The sequence below is a fragment of the Thalassophryne amazonica genome, chromosome 5, assembly GCF_902500255.1.
Source record: "Thalassophryne amazonica chromosome 5, fThaAma1.1, whole genome shotgun sequence".
NCBI classification, from domain to species: domain Eukaryota; kingdom Metazoa; phylum Chordata; class Actinopteri; order Batrachoidiformes; family Batrachoididae; genus Thalassophryne; species Thalassophryne amazonica.
In genome coordinates, this window is record NC_047107.1 from 25,329,974 (window position 1) to 25,346,849 (window position 16,876).

Below are 16,876 nucleotides of genomic sequence, written 5' to 3' on the forward strand. Positions count from 1 at the left end.
AATCTTTGGTGGAAGTTGAAGAAAATGGTCCATGACAAGGCTCCAACCTGCAAAGCTGATCTGGCAACAGCAATCAGAGAAAGTTGGAGCCAGATTGATGAAGAGTACTGTTTGTCACTCATTAAGTCCATGCCTCAGAGACTGCAAGCTGTTATAAAAGCCAGAGGTGGTGCAACAAAATACTAGTGATGTGTTGGAGCGTTCTTTTGTTTTTCATGATTCCATAATTTTTTCCTCAGAATTGAGTGATTCAATTTTTTTTTTCCCTCTGCTTGGTCTAAAAAAAGTAACCATTACTGACTGCCACAATTGTTTTCCTGATTTCTTATAGTGTTTCTTAAAGCCAGTTAAGCCAGGAAAGTTGCCATTTGAAATGACTTTAGTTTTGTGTCATGTCTGTGATCTGCTTTTTTCTACAAAATTAAACAACTGAATGAACATCCTCTGAGGCTGGTGATTCCATAATTTTTGCCAGGGGTTGTACATATCATTCAGGGGAGTCGTCGTGCACAGTTTGATAGAAATCTTTGGATGTACAGGGAGCTGAGAAAGCAGGTGTGATGGCCCAAAGAATAGATAAGGAGGCATTAATTAGAGGAATCTGTGATCAGGTGCCATACCATCAGTGGTCAAGTGACCCTTGACTTGCTTACAGAGGAGTCAAAACACTTTGTTCCCCCAAACCTACACCTCGTCCCACTGCAGTCATGGTGGGAGATGGTTCAGACCTGGCAGTCAGTCAATTATGAACCCCCAAATCTTAGTGAAACCACAAAAGCCGTGACACAATTGGGGGGAGACGATCCAGGGATTTGTGGCATTGTAGCCAAGCTCTTCCAGGCGGGAATCATCCCTACAGATTATAAGAAAGGACGTCTATCTGGAAAGGGTGACTGCATGGATTCTAACAACTACAGGGGTACCACACTGCTCTCTGTGCTGGGGAAGGTGCTTGCGAGGATTATTCTTAATAGGACTCAGGTTCCAGCTTCTTACTGCTCAGTGACCGAAGTCTGGCTTCATACCCAAGAAGCCAATGACTGACCACATCCTAAACTTGTGAGTGCTCACAGAATGCTGAGTATCTGCAGCGCTTCTTTGCAGCCAATGTTGATTTTCAAAAAGCATTTGACTCAGTTGATTGGATTGCTTTCTGGGACATCCTGAGTTACTGGACATCATGGCCAGTCTATACAGAGATACAATACTGTACGGAGTGGAGGCAAAGACTGAGTTTTTCCCCAGTGAACACTGGCATTCATCAGGGATGTGTCTTGGCTGCTACACTGGTCAATGTTTGCACAGACTGAGTGTTGGGTATAGTTTTGTAAACCAGTGACTTGGGTTCTTCTGTTGGCGAGGAAAAGCGTACTGACCTCGAATTTGAGTATGATGCTGTAATCTTTGTGGAATCAATGAATACTCTGACTGCAGCACTTGAGAAGCTGAGTGAAGACTGACTGTCCAAGACTGAGACAGCCCTGGATGTAGACTAAGATTCAGGCTTTTAAGGACTTCCTGGACTCTGCCATCAGAAGTGTATCTGTATGTGGGCAAAGTGTTCAACTTTTAGAGACATTCACTTTATCTCAGCAGTGACATACATGTCTCTTATGGAGTCATGAGGTCACTGGACAGAGGTGTTTGGTGATGCCAGTATTTTTGCAGGAGAACGAAGGTCCAAGTCTTTAGGGTCTCGGTTCTACCTGTCTTGCTGTATGGTTGTGAGATTTGTATCAAACTACCTAGCACCAAAAACTAGATGTCTCTGGTACGAGGTCTCTACAAAGGATCCTTGGGTACCACTGGAATGACTTTGTATCAACAAAGAGAGACTTACTAAGAGAGACAAAGGTGAGCAGTATTATTTGCATTGTGAGGGAGCGCCATCCTTGACATTTTAACCATGTGGAGCATTTCTCTGTGCCTGATCCAACAGGCACAGAGGACCTCAGAAACTCGAGAAGGCCAAGGGGATGCCCATTAGGGATACAACATGTAAATTTCTTCCTCAAAAACAATTTCCTGTAACATGTTTAGATGAGCTTCATTGCATATGTAACTGCAGTTAGCTCACTTTTGAGCTATCTTTAAAAGCACTCACCCATGAACCCATGTTTGTACACTTATGCAAAACTTGTTTGAATGTGGGCAAGGTTGCAGAGCACTCTTGGCTTTGAATAAATTCTTAGAATTTCTAAAACTTCAGTGGTGATTAGATTGTACTGCTAAGTCCTCATGCTTTTTCCCTTTTTTATTATTTTATTATTAGTCCGGCGTGCTTCAAACACTCGTAAGCTGTAGAGTTCAGTGGCTGTAGCTTAGCATGGCGGACGAAAAACTAATTCAGCCAGCACCGTCTTTGCTGAAGGCAAATGTTTGGATGCATTTTGGATTTTATTATTTGCTGCGTAAGAAGGAGCTTGAAATGACATACAGTGTGCAAAATCTGCAAAATGAAAGTCAAGTACTTTGGAAACACTTCAAATCCGCAAGCCCACATGCTACGTCTTCACCCGGAGCTAAAAGAGGGGAGCAGCGGTCTCTGCCGACTACTGACCAGCGCTTTGCTAAACTGCCAGCCAACTCCGAACGAACAAAGCAAAAAAGTAAATTTACATCCAGAATCACTTATTTAACCTTGTAAAGCTGCATTTTCTTAAACATTTTTTAAGTAATATAACTATTTGTTTTTATTTTCCTTAGATTTTTAAAAGCTGTCCTATGTACAATAGGGTCTGCTCCTCTCTCTGCTCTTGACCACTTGACCAAAGCAGCGTGTCTGCATCCGGAGTTTGCCTCAGGCACCAGACTGTGGCTGATCACTGCTCCTAGTGGTTGAATTTTGTCTAACCGCAATTAAGATGGGTTAAATGCACAGGACAAATTTCATTTTATGTATTTATGCCTGTACAATGACAACAAGTTCCTCCTTCTTCTTCTTCACATTAGTCCTTGCCCAAACAGTCAAAGTACTCTGGAATGTGCTTCCAGACCACAGCACAGTGCACATTGACATATCTGAATATCAGTGTGCACGTTCCGTTATCAAAGTCTGATACTCTGGAGTGAATTTTTTCTACACTTGACCTGCTGTGCATCAAGCCCCAGGCTGCTTTGTTTGGAGCAGAAGAGAGCAGAAAGCAGCACAGGCTGTCTGCTTTATTCCGTGACTGTGCACCACCTCCTCCTCCTTTTCTCCGCACACAACTGCATGTCACCGTCACTCCAAACTAAAAGTTACCACTGCATTTTGGAAACGAGTCTAACAATTGTGACAGCCAAATGATCACCGCTACCAAAACAAATGATCATCATGTACTCACACAAATAGGACCAGGAGAAATTTAAAAGTGTACACTCTCAAAAAAAAAAGAAAAAAAAAAAAGGTTGCAATAGACAGTACAGGGCAGTTGCTGGGCAGACTTAGTAAGTACTAGGTGCAAAGATCGAATGGTGAGTGGTACTGCCCAGTCCTACCTACAGCGGGCAGATCCGTGAAACATATTTATACATGGTTCATCTTACAAAATCACTTCACACAAAATACAGCTATAGTCACTGCTATTCTGAGCAGACATGGGTACTGCGCATAAAACCCATAAACACATCAGGTGGTGTGCACTAGCACTATCACCTGCACTGTGTGCTGCATTGTGCCAGGTGGAAAATGATGCCCATTATAAATGAAACTGCTTACGTTTGGCATGCTGGTCACACAGTGCTGATGCCCTCATGTCACACAAGCGGATGGTGCCCTTGCTGCTGCTATACACAAATGTGTTGCATTGGTTGGGGTGGAACTCTGCAGCGGTGATCACTTCTGTTAACTCCTCCATATTAGCAGGTTTTATATCAACAATATCTGAAAAAGTGTGGTTAAGGTTAAAGCAAAGTAAGGCAAGACCCATATTCATTCCTGAGCTGAGCTTTCAAGCTGCAGGTACCCCTTTGATTGCTGGTTCAGCCGGGGGAACGCACTGTGCATCAGCATCAGCTGGGACTTGAACTTGTGCCACCAAGGTAAGAATTGTAATCATGCTGAGAACTGCAAAATTTTAAAGCAAATCTCATCCACATTAAAAATGACTCAATGACAATTTCTGTATTTCAGCCAGCAACTTGAAAAACAAATGGGATTAAACTCTTAACATATTAGCCAAATTCATTCATCTTCCATTGTAAATGACTGAAAATAGCATCTGTATGGAGACAAAACACAGAGGATACTAAAGCTGCGATCAGTTATCTCCAGATGCCACAGGTTAATGCGTAGGTCATCTGCAGACAGGTAGGTTTCATTGTCACTGTTGACGGAGACGGAGTTTATGTGGTAAGTGTGAGCATTAGCAAACACTCGTCTAGGGCTGGCCTCCACCATCAAGTCCATGGGCCGGAACACTGGTATCTGTAGAGAAGGATTACTGTCAAGTTATACCGATAGAAAATTACTCCTGTTTTTACTTAACATCATCATATGATATTTAAGGATGACATCTGTGATCTACAGTGAAAAAAGGGAGTAGCTTAATCTGAGCCTGGAAAAGTGGAGATATACACCGGAGAAAAAGGGAATGAAAGTCAGTCGAAGTAAGACAGACTACAGGCGCATAAAAAAAAAATATTGTGATACAATTCAATATTTTCGTTTGGTACTTCAGAAAGTGATAATTTTCTAGAGTATATTCTTGACTCATTACATATAAACTAAAATGCTCGAAGCATTTATTTTAAAATTTTGATAATTTTGGCAAAAAAAAAGAAAAAAAAAAAAGAAAATTCATATCTAAAAATATTACAATATTTCATAAGATCAATAATTAATTAAATTCTGAGAAATATGTTAAATTAAAAATTCAATATTTGATTTGGGCTCTTTTTGAACGAATTACTGCATCAATGTAGCATTGCGGCGATCAGCCTGTGGCACCGCTGAGGTGTTACAGTGCATCCGGAAAGTATTCACAGTGCTTCACTTTTTCCACATTTGTTGTTACAGCCTTATTCCAAAATGGATGAAAGTAGTCCCCCCCACCCACCCCCCCTCAAAATTCTATACACAATACCCCATAATGATGTGGAAAAATGTGGAAAAATAATGTGGAAAAAACCTTGTGGCATCATATTCAAGAACACTTGATGCTGTAACTACTGCCAAAGTATTGAGCAAAGGTTGTGGATACTTATGTACACGTGATTTCTTAGTTTTTTTATTTTTAATAAATTTGCAAAAATAATAAAAAAAAGGCTCTTTTATCAGTCAACAGGCAAAAGGAGAAGAGGGAGAGACCAAAAAAGAGGTTTGCAGATGTGATGAGGGAGGACATGTAGGTGGTTGGTGTGACTGATGCAGGAGGACAGAGTGAAATGGGAGACAAATGATCTGCTGTAGTAATCACTAATAGGAGTACCTTAAAGGACTAGATGTTATTAGAAATACCACTATTATTTCACAGGGACAAATACAAAATGTGGTATTGACCACAGCTCAACATGTCTCTGTTCTTGCTCAAGAACAAAATGTGAGACAAATTCAGTCCATTTTAACCTCATGGATATTGGTTTCAATCTCAAAATTGAACCAGGACTTATTTGTGAAAAAGCACCAACTCAGAAGCTTAGGGCCCCTTCACATCTGGATGATGTGCCGACTGTAGTAAAGACGCTGGCACACGTGAGTGCGCCTCTAAATAATATGCAGCTGTCACACCTTGAAGATTTAGCCAGTGTATGCTGACAGCCCCGTTTCCACCGAGGGGCCCGAGTCGGTACTGCACAGTATGGTGCGAGTCACAACAGTTAAATCTGGCTTGGTTTGCGTTTCTACTGCTGGCAGAACCCTTTCGTCTGGCAAGTGAAACATAAATATTGACGAGTATGCAGGGCTGTGAAATGAAAATTGTGAAATCTGAGGAAAATTTGTCGGGGGTCTAGGGCCCTGTGGGGCCACAGAATTAAATTTTTATCTAATGATACATTTTCAGCATCTCCTGGAAGAACAAATCTCGAAATTAGTGCATATTTAAATGATCCTACATTCAAACTTTTATTTGACCTGTCAATGATCATGTTGAAAGAACAGAATATGACGTGGAAGTAGGACTGAAATGATTTTCCTTTTAATTGTAAACCAAATTATGCATTAACTCAGAACAATTAAACTGCATGAAATTTATAAAGACTGAAAAGACTGTTAGAGCATTTCAAAAACCACAGCTAAAGTTTGTAGAATATTTGGAAAATCACAGTAAAATATTAATAACATACCTTATTTTAAAAAGTCACTTATATTCTTGTGTAAATTCATGCAGCCTAAATCCAATCAAAGCCACAATGTCTTTTTTTACAATGAAAGAAAGTCTAGATTAGTGAAAAAAGTCACATAATCTTATCTAAAATCCTGTTTGAACAGCAGAATGTTTATTTTCCAGGGAGAGGGGAAATTCTTACCGTGTTTTCCTGAGAGGCTACATTTCACTTTTCCCGTTTCTTTTATCTTTCAGGTGTGTTGATGAAGCCAGCGACGATTCCACGGATTCTTGGCCTTATAAGACTTTTTCAAACAGTCTTTCTCGCCATCTTCTCTGTCCGATGTCGGGCCGTGACACAGACATGCTGCACAAATCTTTTAAAAACTTGAAAGCTCTAAAAGTTTGGGATGTCCACATGCTACATTTAGCTTAAGCGCCGCACAGGAGCCACACAGCGTCGCCGCAGCAACCAACCAGTCCTGCTTTACGACAACTGTCGTAACAGCTATGCTGTGAGTGGCATTTTTCTTCCGCTAAACTCCGTGGATCCGAGGAAACTGATTTGTATCTGTAACACACAGATCAGTGTTCGCGGATTTATAAAACTTACACGATGTCGCAAAAAAAGAGAACGCTTTGCGATAAGCATTTTAAAAACTCAGTGATGTTCACGATTAAAGAATACATCACTAACACCCCCCCCCCCCCCACCCCCATGACAAAATCCGCAGAATCCCGCAGTTTTCACAGCCCTGGTACGTCACTGAGCGCATGTACGCTATCGCACAGTTTTGCCCCTCCACACAAAGGCCAGAGTAATTTAACGTTTTAATTTAGTCTTGGTGGATCAAGGGATTTCTTTTCATTGCGTGAAAAAATTATCGACTGATATCTGTGTTAAATGCTGACATGAATGAATGAATGAATGAATCAATGAATGAGGCACTGTGACTCTTTCAACTTTGAAAACAAGTTAACTGTCTTGTTGTGGCGCAAAGCACCGGCGTCGCAGCCTGATCAATCCCCCCCGGCCCCGTCTGATTAGTCCCTCTGCAACGATTATTGTTGTTCAGGCTCAGAAATGCACCAGGAGCAGAAAACCCACAGAGGAACTATGCTTTTATGTTTCTTTAGCCACAACAAGGAACTGTATTTTCAGATGTCGTTTTCCAAAATCAGGACGCTTTATGTGGACAAGTTTTCGTCAGGATGTGACGATGAACCTGACTGAAATGACATAACAGGTAAGATTAAGACTTTATATTTATTCTATGTGTAAATAGTTTTAATATTTGAAAGTCTGATTGCATGAGGACTGCAGCTTTCAGCCAATCATTGGACGTATTTCTACTTATGAGCAAATTACAAGAAACTTGTGTGAACAATTGCATAACTTACCCACAACTTATGTCCCACATGTGCGGAACATACAAGTTATACGCTGGTATACGGTGAAAATATTGTACATGACCAAAAACTTTAAAGGTACTCAGCATATTACAACATATATCAGCGTACTTTTAACTTATACAAAACTTAGCCATAACATATTAGGTGTATGCAAGCATTTTTAATACGACCGACATATGCCTGCTAAATCATCAAGGTGTGAGAGGGGTGTTAAAAGCACAACAGTGCACCTGCACAAATGGATGATACGAATAAAATATAGTGTTGCAATGGAATTTAATGTTTTATTGGTACACATAAATCTCTCTGTGTGTGTGTGTATATATATATATATATATATATATATGATGGTCTCCCACTGCAGATTTTTGACTCAGATCGCCTTCCTGATTCCAAAAATGAGGAAATCAGGCCTAATTTCTTACAACAGCCCTCTAAACTAGTGTATCATATCTACTTAATTTAATCTTTATTTACCCAGGTTAGTCCCACTGAGATCAAGATCTCTTTTACAAGGGAGACGTGGACAATTCTGAAGTTTCCAATTTACCCAACCTGCCTATTTTTAGATGTGGGAAGCCGGAGCACCCGGAGGAAACCACACAAACACGGGGAGAACACCAGACAGAAAAGCCACAGGCTGGAATCAATCCCATGACCTTTTTGCTGTGAGGCAACAGTGCTACCAACTAAACCACTGTGCTGTCTATACAGCAGATTAGTGCAAACTACAAACAAATTTGTATGCAGCCCCTTGACATGAGCTGCTGGGCCTGTGCGCAGCACTGTGTGCATGAGGGATACAACTTAATTTGTTTCCTCAAGAACAATTTCCTGTATTATATTTAGAAGGGCGTTTATGCATATGTAAATAAAATGAATTCACTTTTGAGCTATCTTTAAAAGAGTTCATCCATGAACCCATGTTTGTTCTCTTATGCACAACTTGTTTGAATATTTCTGATAAGATTGTATAGCACTTTTGAGCATTTTTAAGACTTCAGTGATGATTATATTGTTTTGCTGAGACATTATCCTTGTCCCCCCCCCCCCCCCCCCTTTTTTTTTAAATTGGTTTTTGGAAATCCACTAAAATTTAACCGAATGTTAGTCATGGGTGAACTTTTTAGATCACCCCCCCCCCCCTCCACAACAAACAAACAAACATACATTGATTTTCATTGTTTTCTAGCAAAAGCACAAAAGACTATGATACAGGACTAGGGGATTGTAAAAAAGTTGTAACCCAGTGTGCATTGTACAATGAGCTAACATCCACAGATATAACTGAAAACTGTCTTCTGCTGCAGTGCACAATGACGAGGCTCTGAATAAATCATTTCTCTCTCACACACAGAGAGAGAGAGAGAGAGAGGAGAGAGGAGGGGGAGAGAGAGAGAGAGAGAGGAGGAGGGAGAGAGAGAGAGAGGAGAGAGAGAGAGAGAGAGAGAGAGAGAGAGAGAGAGAGAGAGAGAGAGAGAGAGAGAGAGAGAGAGAGAGAGAGAGAGAGAGAGAGAGAGAGAGAGAGAGAGAGAGAGAGAGAGAGAGAGGAGAGAGAGAGAGAGATGAGAGAGAGAGAGAGAGAGAGAGAGAGAGAGAGAGAGAGAGAGAGAGAGAGAGAGAGAGAGAGAGCTTACAATCACTTGCACCTCACTGCAATGAAATCCCCCACTGGTGCTTCATAAACAGCACAATCTGTATTGTATTTTAATTTTAGAATACACCGCAGCCTAACACAAAATAACGCCGCACTCAAATCCACATTCAAACAGAAATGATTTATTTCAAGAAGTACTCATAAAAAAAAAAGATGCATGGTGTGTGCAGTCTGGCACGCGGCAGTGAAGAGACAGATAAGGTGATGGTCCAGTTTCTTAGATGCTGCCGCGTGCCAGACTGCACACACCATGCATCTTTTTTTTACGAGTACTTCTTGAAATAAATCACGCTCCTATGGCTCACATGCACTGACTTTTGCTACATATTACCACATATTTTTAAAATGTTAAAAACTTTCCTGACAGCTCACAGTGAGCTACAATTTTCAATTTCAATTTATTTTCAATTATATAGCGCCAAATCACAACAGAGTTGCCTCAAAGCGCTTCATACAGGTAAGGTCTAACGTTAACAACCCCCAGAGCAACAGTGGTAAGGAAAAACTCCCTCTGAGGAAGAAATCTCAAGCAGACCAGACTCAAAGTAGTGACCCTCTGCTTGGGCCATGCCACAAACATAAATTACAGAACAATTCACAAAACAATTCATGGACAAATATACAAGAAATGCTACTGGCGCACAGGACAGGACGATCGCCAACACGAATACAACTCCCATCTCTGGATGGAGCTGCACCTTAAACAGAGAGAAAAAACAGAATTAGGCATCAGAAAGACAACAAAATACTGTATAATTTGCCAGCATTAAACAACAAGAAAAACAGAGAAATACTAAGGTGATCGCCGGCCACTAGCCCTAAACTTCACTAAAAGACCCAGAATTTAGGTAAAGTTGAGGCCGCAGCCCGCTCCAATTACTAATAAATGAATTAAAAGAATAAAAAGCGTAAAACAAAACTGTACCAGTATGGTAGCCATATGAAAGGGAAAATAAGTGCATCTTAAGTCTGGACTTGAAAATCTCCACAGAATCTGTTTTACTGACGCAGGGAGATCATTCCACAGAACAGGGGCACGATAAGAGAAAGCTCTGTGACCCACAGACTTCTTATTCACCTTAGGGACACAAAGTAGTCCTGCACCCTGAGAACGTAAAGCCCAGGCCGGTATGTAAGATTTAATTAGGTCAGCTAGGTAGGGAGGTGCCAGTCCATGAATAATTTTATAGGTTAGTAGCAGAACCTTAAAATCTGATCTCACTGGGACAGGAAGCCAGTGAAGAGACGCCAAAATGGGTGTAATGTGGTCCAACTTTCTGCTTCATGTCAAAAGTCTGGCTGCAGCATTTTAAACCAATTGGAGGCTCCTAATGCTAGACTGCGGTAAACCAGAAAATAGAACATTGCAGTAGTCCAATCTAGAAGAGACAAATGCATGGATCAGGGTCTCAGCATCAGCCATAGACAGGATGGGACGAATCTTTGCTATATTTCGCAGGTGGAAGAAAGCAGTCCTACTAACATTTCTAATGTGGAGGCCAAAGGACAACGAAGGATCAAAAATTACCCCAAGGTTCCTCACTTTGTCAGTGTGATGTATGACACACGAGCCTAGGCCATGGGTTAAAGCAATAAATTTTCATCTGACTGAAATATTTTCCTGGCAAAAATCAATGCCAGCAATTCCCTAAAATGTGGCGCAGTGGGGGCACATACTGTTTTTTCCTCAATAAATACAATAAACACATTATACAGCATACAGATCAATTCTAAATAGCCTCTAAGGAGAGACAGACAAAGCATAAAAAGAATGCAAAACCTGAACATAAAGGTACATCAAAGGGTGGTGGGGGTGGGGTGTAGTCTTGATTCAGAACATTTTTTTAAAGACCAAGTCAAATTTTGTATATTTTGGTGAATTTTAATGGGTATGAAGCCCTCTGAATCAAATAAAACTCACTTTAATCTGTGAAGTAAAAACACAGTACTGATTATGGGGGGTCTGGGGGATCTCCCCCAGAATTTTTTTTTTTAAAAAGCAAGTCAAATTTTGTATATTCTGGTGAATTTTAATGGGTATGAAGCCCTCCGAAACAAAGAAAACTCACTTCAAACTGTTAAGTAAAAACACAGTAATGATTATGGGGCGTCTGGGGGATCTCCCCCAGAATTATTTTAAAAAAAGCAAGTCAAATTTTGTATATTCTGGTTAGTTTTAATGGGTATGAAGCCCTCTGACACAAAGAAAACTCACTTCAAACTATGGGGGTCTGGGGGATCTCCCACAGAATTTTTTTAAAAGAGCAAGTCAAATTTTGTATATTCTGGTGAATTTTAATGAGTATGAAGCCCACTGAAACAAAGAAAAGTCAGTTTAATCTGTGAAGTAAAAACACACTATTGATTATGGGGGGTCCTCTCCCAGAATTTTTTTAAAAGATCAAGTCAAATTTAGTATATTCTGGTGAATTTTAATGGGTATGAAGTCTTCTGAAACAAAGAAAACGCACTTCAAACTGTCAAGTAAAAATTCTTTGTCTTCTGTAGTATTTTGATTTGTTCTAATCCGGTGAATCCACCAAATGGGTGCTGTGTCGCTGTACAGTCAATAAAATACAAAATTAGGGCCTAAAGCAACTGACAACGTTGTTCTGCTGTGCACAAAGTAACACTGTCACCAGTTTTGAAAACGCATGCGCACTGAGAACCTCAAAACTGGCTTATTCACATTTAATCTGTAAAATGCTCTCACTCCTAAAACAAACTGGGGCTGCAACTAACGAGTAATCGATCATTTTTTTTTTTTAACTTACATGTGAGTTTTGCCATTATTTCTTGAAGTGAGTTATTATTAAAAGGACTTTATCACGCAACATCAACGTTTGACCTTGTAATAAAGTTATGATGTTATATTCTCATCAAAAACATACCTCGAATAATGTTTTGTTTCATTTTAAGAGATTTCCATCAGGTTTCATCAGATTATGAGCATTTTTAGATGCCTACAGAAACTATCTCAACCACTGACAACATATTACAGCAAGAGTCCACAAAAGTATTTTAAAGGCCTGACTAAAGTGTAATATGTGATCTTTAATAAGTTATTTTCATGAAAAAGACACAAATGTGCAATTTACTGCATTTTATTTTTTGTGTAAAAACACAGCTTAGATGTGGTTTGACCAAAACAAATTGTCATTAAACTTAAGCAGTTGTATATAATTCTCGTTTTACATTACTTCGTTCATATTTCATTTTACCTTATGTTTATATTAGTTGTGCATATACTCTGAATAATCTACTGTTAAATTTCACGATCTTTCATTTGGCTAAAACTTACTCGCACCACGGAAAGCACCTTTTTGTAGTTGCACTCAAATCTCGTAATGGAAATTACAATGACAATAAAGGCGATTCTGATTCTTCTGATTATTATTATTATTAATGTATAAATAAAAATAAATAAATTATAATTCATAATACATTTGACTCTTTTACGACAACAAACACTAAGCCATTATTTATTATACAGAAAACATGCACACAAACTGTGCTGACATGCGAACAGCTTAATGCTAACTTTATCATTGAAAACGCCATAGACATGCTAACGTGTTAGCATCGGCCCCATTTTTAAGTTCTAAAATACATCTATCAACTGTTTTAGAAGACCATAACAGGTCGGTTTAATATAAAAAAGGTAAATATTACTCACAGACATATGCTCTTTAGGGTTTTAGCGGGGGAAAATTAAGATAAAGCGACAAACCATCGAAGCAGAGTCGGATCATTGCTTCATTGGTTCAAAGCAAAGCCACGCCTCGCTCTACTTGGGGAGTGTTTGCCAATGTTCCCATGAAGACAGAGAGGAGAAGGACAGTGGCTCATAGCAAGCAGTAAACAGAGCGGAGAGGAGTGAAAATTCACACAGTCCCTTCCTCTGCAGTCCACGCTGACATTGCTGCTGTTTTGATTAGCGCAAAATGGGATGTTGCTTTGACAGTGAGACTATCATATTTCAGCTCCAAAACACGCATGACACCACGTGCGCATGCGTATGTGTGGTTAAATTTTCCAAATGACGGAAATCTGTCGCGGTGACGGAGAACTTTAACCCATGGCCTAGGCTGAGTGTTAACTGGTCAAATTGATGCCGATGTCTAACTGGACCAAGAACCATCATTTCAGTCTTATCAGAGTTTAAAAGTAGGAAGTTTCTAGACATCCAACTTCTCACTGCTGCAAGGCAATCTTCTAAGGATTTTATGTGAACGAGATTACCAGCAGTTATCGGCATGTATAACTGAGTATCATCTGCATAGCAGTGAAAGGTAATCCCAACACGCCGCAATATGTGCCCAAGGGTGCTATATAAAGGGAGAAAAGCAGGGGGCCTAAGACAGACCCCTGTGGAACCCCAAATTTCATGTCACTAAGGTTAGAGGTAGTGTTACTGTACAAAACACAGTGATAACGACTGGTCAAGTATGAGGTCAGCCATGCAAGGGCACTCCCAGTAATCCCAAAATGATTTTCCAGCCTATCAAGTAGAATATGATGATCCACTGTATCAAATGCAGCACTGAGATCTAACAGCAACAGAACCATAGTGGTGTCCGAATCCATTGTAAGCAGAAGATCATTCACCACTTTAGTGAGAGCCGTCTCTGTGGTATGATATTTTCTAAAAGCAGACTGCAGTGGCTCAAAGAGATTATTCTCAGTAAGATAGTCTATGAGCTGCCGTGACACCACTTTTTCCAGAATTTTAGAGAAAACTGATAGATTTGATATCGGCCGATAGTTTGTCAATACACTAAGGTCAAGATTAGGTTTCTTAAGTAATGGTTTAATCACTGCAGATTTGAAACATTTAGGAACAGATCCAGAAGTTAAAGAAAGATTAATAATTTCCAGCACAGTCGGCCCAAGAGTAGGCCACAGGTACTTAAACAGTTTTGTTGGTATAGGATCAAATAAACAGGTTGTGCTTTTTGTTGACATTACAATGGTACCTCTACTACTCATCAACACCTGTTACACATTTCAGGCCCCAATTGAGGCTTTTGCACCACAATTGCAGCCAATCGGTTGTCAAATATCTGCAAAGAGACTGATGCCAAAATTCTCCTACAGCTACTTATTTAATTTCTTTAGTAACCTGACACTTTGTCAGCACTTTGGTGCAGAAAGAGTACTACACAAATGAGGAAGAGTTTAAGCAATCTGACACTAAGCAAGACTTCATCAACTGCATTACCGTCATTTCTTAAGTGCACAAAATACCTCAATATATATACAAATATGACATGTTAAAGCATGTTTAAGAAATACAGTGCCCACTGATACAAACCCGTAGTGATGTAACAGAGTTTGGATCTCTGTATCGCCCATCTTCTTCCTTTAAATTGTAGCCCTCTGGTCTCTTGTCACGTTCACTAATTTTCCACAGTTTTATGGTTTTGTCTGAAGTAAGAAATAGAAATTCAGCTAAGCGTATACAAAATGTGCATCTTCCATTGCACTATGTAACACCAACTCTTAATTCCTGCAATGAACAGGTTCATTTAAAACCAGTTTCCTCACCATTTGTCGACAAAAGGAACTGTGCAGCATTCTGTTGAGGCAGCCATCGAATCTTGTTGATCTTCTCCTCAATCTCAAGGCTCTTCAGGTAGTCAAATTCGGGCTCATGGCTCTGGAAGGTGCTGTAAACATTGTACTCTCCTCGGCACTGTGGCTGATTCTTACTCTAAACAATGACAGAACAGGTTGAGTCGCACCGTGACAAAAATGAACCTCTGCTGAGAACAAGAAAAACTTTTGCCTATGCTTCTATTTCATAAGTTTACACTAGTTTACCTCTGGCTCCTGCTGGAAAATGACAACACGACCCCCTTTGTCCCCAGTGGCTAGTAGCTCTCCAGTGTGATTGAATTCCACCGTGGAAATGATGTCAGCTGTCAATGAGACACAGCAACTATATGAAACACCCACTCAACTTTCAAACACCATATGGAACCTGCTGCAGTGTTTCCTACAGAATTCTTTTCAGGCCCAGTGGTAATCACCAAAAATTAATATCTTGATATTAATAAAAAAATGCGAAGGTAAAATGCGAGGTGCTCAGAAATGCAAAAACAGCAAAACAAAAACATAAACAAATCACTTTCATTGAAAACAATTACAGAATCATTTTACTGTACATTGAAAAACAAGTCTGTTGGATTTACTTGATTTAAATATGTACATGTGTCCAAATGGCATCATTGTTTGGCAGCACGGTGGATTAGCCTCGTGGTTGAAGAAAATTCTGTTATTTCATCACATTGAACACATTTTGATCATGTGCAACCAATGTACTTATTTTAAACCATACTTCCTTTTTGTCAGTGCAGAGCAGCCTTTCTTAAAAGTGGTCTGCAGCCCACTGGTGGTCTGTGAGCGACCCCTTGTGGTCTGTGATATAATCAATAAAAAATAACTCAGCAAAATTTTAAATTTATTTTAAATTAACAATCACATTGTAACTGAAATTACTTCTCAAACAATTTAAAAATGACTTCATAGTCTTTTTTTATTTGTTCAGTGGGCCTGAATCTGAGAAACACATGTTTGAGAAACAGGTGTGTTAAACTGAACCCTACATATGATGTATAAAATAATAACACAAAAGTCCAATTATTTTCCCTTGAAGATGTGGGACCAGAATTATTGTGTTATGTGTTTCATTGAAATAACGCAAAGCAGCTTAGGAGTTGTGCTTACAAGATTAATGGACAGATGGATAAACAGGGTGATTTCTGCACACCCCCCCAGGATATAAATATTTATCTTTCAGTTGTAATAAATACAGCTGAAGCTTAATATATCCAGGTTCCCTATGTAATGATTCACAGGGCTGTTAAATATTTTATTGTAGATTTGAAAAACATTTTTAGAAAGCTTATGAAATGAATAATTCAAAAAATGTTTTAAATTTTTCAAGAAGTTGTTATTGCCGCCATCTTGGATTTCTAAAAATGTAAACCTTGGTAAACTAACTGACCAGAATTATTTTCTTTCATGCCAAAATGCTTTGGTATGCTACCATAAACTGGTTTAGGAAGAGTTGAGCCTACAATACTCATGGATAGATGGGCCGACAGAGTGATGCCTATTCCTTCCATAAAGTATAACAAAGAGCCTTATACTGCCTGGCACTGCCCAACACTTTTACAGTTTCTTGCGTATGTCAGATTAAACCTTCTCTTAAGAATTGAAAAAGTAAGTCCTGTATAGGCCCCAAGGGCCATTGGTACCATGGATTCCATAACATGAATGAAAACTATTTATTTCGAACATTTGATACAACAATTACAAGATAGATCAGTAAAGACAACAACAAAAAAGTTCCTACTGTGTACCCAACATGTCCGAAAAGGGGTAGGGTGAACCATCAGCTTATTTATCCCTACCCCTTCTTCCCCACAACCAGTAATACCCTTTGCCACATATACACATAGATTCCTACACACCTAAACCGATATCAAAATATATATATATATATATATATACACACATATATACACAAACATAAATATACACCTACACATAC

The 16,876-nt window shown here is 39.5% G+C and overlaps 1 protein-coding gene across 1 annotated transcript in view; it reads right to left on the bottom strand.

Annotated features, from left to right (window-relative positions):
• Positions 1–16,876, bottom strand: part of ppp2r2aa (protein phosphatase 2, regulatory subunit B, alpha a) — a 54,633-nt gene that overhangs the window by 14,264 nt on the left and 23,493 nt on the right. Inside the window, exons 3-7 of the mRNA XM_034169823.1 lie at positions 15,142–15,239; positions 14,866–15,031; positions 14,633–14,745; positions 4,231–4,408; positions 3,701–3,865 (exon numbers count right to left, since the gene is read on the bottom strand). Coding sequence (XP_034025714.1) covers positions 3,701–3,865; positions 4,231–4,408; positions 14,633–14,745; positions 14,866–15,031; positions 15,142–15,239 — 720 coding nt within the window. The remainder of the gene's footprint in view (positions 1–3,700; positions 3,866–4,230; positions 4,409–14,632; positions 14,746–14,865; positions 15,032–15,141; positions 15,240–16,876) is intronic.